Genomic DNA, 6,247 nt, shown 5'->3' on the forward strand with positions numbered 1-6,247 from the left:
AACATTTGCTCTCATATCTTTTGAGTACACATATAAATCATTCTCCACATTCAACTTACAATCAAAACCAAACCAATAATTGATCATTACATGAATGTTACACTGTTTCAACCTATCCAAATCACTCCTTTTTCAACAACTTGAAAAAAGAAAAGAAAAGAAAATCATCCCAAATATATCTGAAAGAAAGCAACACAATGTACCTAAACATAGACATTGCAATGGCAAAGTAGAAGAAGATTGATTATTTATCTTTCCTTTTGGTACAACTTACAACCCAAAGGAAAATGAAGCATCAGTGAGTGACACAATCACTAACAATCTTTAACTTTATCTTTTTCAGTAAAAATTCCACCTTTTCAGTATAAAATCATCAATCCCTCAAACCAAACAACAAAAGCTTCAAATCCCATTTCTGTCCCCTAAACTTTATGCAGAAATTCCAATGTACAACTCTTAATGCACAATGTACAACTTATTCCAAAAGCATGATGAACACTCATGTCTGCACAAGCAATGAGAAGAAACTTTGATCATAAAAGTGAATCCACTAACATGTTTAACAGAATAAATCATTGATATAAGTTTTTACCTGATCAGTGAACACCAAACACTTTTTTCATCATGACAACACGAGTGAGTTCCGTTGGATCAAGAAATGAAGTGTTTTGATCATTAGATCTAGCAAAAGGTCAACCGTCTTGAAGAACTTGATATCTTGATCCTTGAAACATTCTTTAGCCAGAATCTTCAAAAGTGAAAAAACAGACGGTAAGAACGTAAAGCGGAATTTCTGACACAACGCGAATCTAGTACGGTAATAAGTACATAAATTGGAATTTCTGACATCACACGAATCTAACATTGTAGGTTTGATTTTAGACTAAATGGAACACGTTTAGATAAACGGGTCATGTTCGAGTTGGGTCATAGGTTGACCCAATTAACCCATTTAATTTTATATTTATTTTTTAGAGTAAATTTCTGTTTTCGTCCCTGAAGTTTGTCCATTTTAACTAGTTTAGTCCAAAAATCTAATTTATAACAAAACCATCCCTAAGGTTTGCATTTCTTAACGTTTTTCATCCCTAAGGTTTGCATTTCTTAACGCTTTTCATCCCTAAGAATTAAATGAAAAAGCACCCTTAGGGATGAAAAGCGTTAAGAAATGCAAACTTCAGGGGTGGATTTGTTATAAATTAGATTTTTGGACTAAACTAGTTAAAATTGACAAACCTCAGGGACGAAAACAGAAATTTACTCTATTTTTTAAAATATGTTTATATGTTATAATATATTCAGATTGGGTATTTTACTATTTTATGCCCAAAATGTAAAGTATAAAAGAGAAAGGAGTCTTATACTTTAAACATAATCATTTAATGTACATTTGTATTTTAATGTTGCGGTGTGTAATTTTAGAGCAATGATAATTTGAGATAAAAAAAAAAGATAACATAAAAGAAAATAATATTTCGGGTTAAACGGGCCGTGTTCGTGGAATCCCGCGAAAACTAGTGCCGTTTCGGGCTCTAGTCGCATAGGGATGACCTCGGTACCGATACTGAATATCGCTAAATATGAGTACCAGTACCGAAAATGTTCGGTACAATATGGCACCAATATTTGTATGTAAAATTCGGAAAAAATACCAGTATCGAACCGAAAATACTGGTACCGAAAACAAATTCCAATCGGGAAATTTGGTACTGGTACGGTACCAAGTACCAAATGTTCATCCCTAATATCACGTTCAGGTCCAACCTGCCAACCCGTTTAACAACCCGTGCATCTTAAAAAAAGGGATTTTTTTTTTGGGGGGGGGGGGGGGGGGAGCATACCCTGGTTCAAAATCCCGGATCTTGTAATCCCAACTTGAAACATTCCAATTTGTTCAACAGATCCAAAATGCTAGATTTCCTGAAGAGAACATGAAGAATCTTGAAAAACAATTCAGGATGAAGTTATGATCTTTATAACAAAAAACAAGAGTAGAGATCTTACAATGCTAAGTAAGTCCTTAATACAAGTTAACATCACCGTATCTTCTTGAATACGGTAGTAGTTCTTCAACCTCGATTCGTGAAGAAGCGCTTGTAGTTTTCTTGATTCTGCTACGGTTAATCGATTCAACTTCGGCTATAAATATGCTGTAAACGGGCCTATGATCCGAAAATCTTGATTCCCCGCGAACATATGACATTTGATGGAGTCCTCTACCGTACCACAATATTCGATCACACCTTCACACGAGAAATCAGTTAACGTTTAGTCGTTAATGAAGATCACAAACGGGGTCTCTTCTTTGTCCAAGTTTTTATTATTTTAAAGATTTACCATGCGGGAGTTCTTCGTTTTTCTTTCGGGTGCATATCATCACCCGCGTATCTATCCGAATTATTTGAATATTTGTAAGTCGGAGGGAAATATATCTTCCCTTCGCTCCATCCTTTAAACGCGCGTCCCCTTCGTTGTTCTATCCGAAGCTGATCTTTTTCCAATAAAGCCCTCCAATTTCGCATCTCGACAAGCGCTTTCGCAGCTCGATACGAGAGCGCGATCCGGTAATTCAAATCACCAAGCCATATGATTCGACTACGCGCACAAGAATACAAGAATCGGTTAACAATCATTAAGCGATACAAAAAACTAGAGAGTTTAACAATCTTGTGAACATTGACATACTCATGCTCGAGGATCGTTTGAGGAGAATTCTCGTCTCCCGTTCTTTGAACGCGTGGAAACCGAGTTTTTCTAAGAATTTCCATAACGTCAGAGTTTCGCCTCAACTCATCGCCTTCCTTTTGACCCGAAGTCAAGTGACTACATATGAAGCAAAAGCTCGTTTGATGCAACGACATGCTAATTGAGATCGAACCCTACAACCGTTTAACATAAAGATCAGCGTAAATCGCTTTAGGATCGTGTAATCGTGTTTTAGGATCTATATATTTTTTTGAACTTTGAAACTATTTATGATGTCATCCGGTTTTTGAAACATGTTTGATCGGTCGCATTATGAAATGATCGGATAAAGTGTTTACCTTGTTTCCGAGATAACCCATCAATCCTCTACCAACACAGGATACTTTCATGTTACGAACATCGTCTCTAAGATCACTTTTGACCCATATCGTAAGATAAATCCCGACCATTTGCTTACTCGCAACCAAACAATACATCGAGTTCCCAACCGGTTTATCTCTTTCCTCCATCGAAAACAATCCACTAAACGGAGCCTGCGAGTAATTACTATAACAAGGCGAATCATCCGGCCCGTTATCTTCATCCGAAGATCCACCACCCCACCGCGAACACGGATCGTAATCACTCGACCTGTTTCCGAACATTGCTCGATCACAAACACTGTATCTGCGTTCGAACTGGGGCTGCGAAACCTGCAAGCCGTACTCCGTCATCCTCATGCTCCGGCTCAACGATTGGAAAGACCGACGTTGGAAAAACGACGAAGTTCGTGGTCGTGTTGATCCTTCGAAATCGGAGTCTAGTTCGACTACTGGATCGGGAACCGGCGATGGGGTCTGGCATCCACCAGTCGTTCCCGGAAGACTGTTGAGCGTCTTTCGAATCAGAGCTAGCCATTTTTTCGCCGGAATGTTGTCTTCGGTGCCCAAAACGTTGCCGGCATTCAGCGGAACGATTTCTTGGAACCTGATTCAATATCAACACACTTTATGTTATCCGGATTACTATACTTTACATGTTAAAAAGAATATAAACAAAAAAGTTTGTTCTTGTCTAGAGTTCAGCGTGTGGTCCACAGCAACTTTTCGACCCCTCAGGGGCGAGGCTTTGTTTTTAGTAGATTAGGGTTTTCTATTCAGAAAGGGATGGCGGCGCAGTTTGTTGCTCGTCTACCTGCTATCCTTATGTAATTTGCCTTGATGATTGGAATGAAAATGCCTTTATTTGAAAAAAAAAAGAACGAAAAGTTTATGCAGGCGCAGGTCCCACCCTCCCCAGACCCTACTAGTAGCTTAACTACTACGAGTGGAATTATACTGGGTACGTTTATCTTGTTTGTTTATCGCGGAAATAAATACTAACCCGAGAACATAAATGTCGGCTGGCGGTGAAGTATGTAACCAATCTTCAAGATTCAAACTACTCGTAGGCGATTTTCCGGCCACATTCCAGGTGGCTGCAAAGATTCTATTACAAGATATATATTTAAATAAATTAGAAACATGTAAAACATTAACAACATACCAAATAGATGATTTGGATCAACAAACCTGTAATGATTGACATCTGTTACTTGACCAGCATCAAGATCGATTCTACTCCGGTTTCGGCTATTCACATTCTTTTTACTTGATCTTTCTGTGATAAAGTTTTGATTTTTAGCATTTTTTTCATATTGGTTTAACTTATAGTTATGTAAATTGAATTGGGTATTTTTAAATATATAAAAAAATGAAAATTAAACCTGTTCTTTTGTTTTTCTTGATGTTACAAGCTTCTCTTTCATTAATATTGTTGACCCATTCTTCATCTCCATCTGCAAAATTAACAGAATATATATAGATGTTTATAAAATGTGTTATTAACTTATTAAATCCTAAATTAAAGAATTATTACATAAAAATGTAAAAATCATAAATTTTACACATTTGTTAATTTATGATAAAATCTTAATTAATTTTTTTTAGAACAGAATATATAGATGTTTATAAAATGTGTTATTAACTTATTAAATCCTAAATTAAAGAATTATTACATAAAAATGTAAAAATCATAAATTTTACACATTTGTTAATTTATGATAAATCTTAATTAATTTTTTTTAGAACAGAATAAAATCTAAATCAAATTATATAAAAAGAGAGTGAACAACAACTACTGAAGACCAAAAAAGGAAGAAGAAAACAAAGAACAGATCTTGAACTGCATTTAGAAAAAAGTGGATAAAAGCCATTAAGATTCCAAATAAAATATGAACTGAAATATTCAGTCATTAATACAGAAATAAAGCAAAAACTGCAAGTCAATTAGTGTTGTTCCCTATACATAAACACAAAAATAAATAAAAATTTAAAAAATTTAAAAAATTTAACTGATGAACAAAATCACAAATTACCTCTAGAACTAAAATCATCAGCATGAAAATCTTCAGCTTTGCTCTTAACACCAAACCATCTCTTGAGTGTTTTAGGCCAAGAAACCTTCAATAATCCAACATCATTAAAGTCAATAATATCTCAATACATTTTAAACAAATAACAATCAAATGTCAAAAAAAAAAAAAAAAAAAAAAAACCCAACAAACCTTGTTCTTCTTGCATTCATCTCTCATTGTTTCAAAACCACATAAAGATTCCTACCCAGTAATTAATTTACAAAAACTAACTTGAGATGATAAAAAAGATTGAATTTTTATGGATACCCAGAAGAGTGATGGATCTCAAGATATAAAGAGGAGAAGAAAGTGGCAGTTTCTTGGCATTTTGGTTTCAAAAATTGCAAACAAAGAGTCAAATCAAAGAGAAACCAAACCCCAGTTGGGTGTTGTTGTTTCTGCCTGCAGGAGTCTATTCTTACTTCTTACACCTATTTGTTGTGTACGCAAGAAACAGAAAGAAAGAAATAAAGAAAGAAAACAAAGCTACAAAATTTCAAGAAAATGTGAAATAAAAAGTTGGGTATTGGGGAAATGGGAAGAGGGTTTTCTTCTCTGCAAAAAACCTCGTTCTGGGTACATCAAAGTATGGAAGTTAAAGAGAATAAAGAGGGGGGGGGGGGGGGGGGTTAGGGGGTGAGTGGGTGGGTGGGGGGTGGGGTGTGGGACCTCTCTCTCCTATTTCTTCAACAATCGAGGCTTTGAGTCTTTTCCTCAAATTCTAGGCCTAAGTTTTTAATGAGAAACAATATTAATGTGAGGGATTATGGCAATATTATGGTGTAATTAGTTGGTTACAAATTGTGTAGTTACTAATTATGGATTACTTGCATAGGTGTATTTTGTTACTTTTTGGTTTATGATTCTCTAAATGGTATTTATAGTGCGGTTTTAATTTGGTTGTTTGGTTTTTAAAAGTCATTACTGAAACTATTGTGCTCGTAAAAACTGATTATAATAAGTTGTTTCGACAGAACATGTAACATGTTGATGAAATAGTGTGGTGTTATTGTTTTATTTGTTTTCAAAAACGGAATGATTTTAGTAATAATTTGGAGATTTTGGGTTTCGGCGTAACTTGTTGCCGGTTTACCTGTCATTCTTATG

At 35.2% G+C, this 6,247-nt stretch overlaps 1 protein-coding gene across 1 annotated transcript; it reads right to left on the reverse strand.

Moving 5' to 3' along the window:
• Positions 1-216: 216 nt before the first annotated feature.
• On the reverse strand, positions 217-5,721 carry LOC110872041 (type I inositol polyphosphate 5-phosphatase 4). Its single transcript, XM_022120798.2, has 12 exons — positions 5,291-5,721; positions 5,102-5,186; positions 4,451-4,522; positions 4,257-4,344; positions 4,069-4,173; positions 3,045-3,672; positions 2,686-2,879; positions 2,338-2,595; positions 2,005-2,243; positions 1,842-1,920; positions 593-748; positions 217-505 (listed from the first exon to the last, which is right to left on the reverse strand). The coding sequence occupies exons 1-9, from the start codon at positions 5,315-5,317 to the stop codon at positions 2,021-2,023; spliced, it is 1,680 nt and encodes a 559-aa protein (XP_021976490.1). The 5' UTR covers positions 5,318-5,721; the 3' UTR covers positions 217-505; positions 593-748; positions 1,842-1,920; positions 2,005-2,020.
• Between the last annotated feature and the right edge of the window lie 526 nt (positions 5,722-6,247).

The sequence above is a fragment of the Helianthus annuus genome, chromosome 1 (assembly GCF_002127325.2).
Source record: "Helianthus annuus cultivar XRQ/B chromosome 1, HanXRQr2.0-SUNRISE, whole genome shotgun sequence".
NCBI classification, from domain to species: domain Eukaryota; kingdom Viridiplantae; phylum Streptophyta; class Magnoliopsida; order Asterales; family Asteraceae; genus Helianthus; species Helianthus annuus.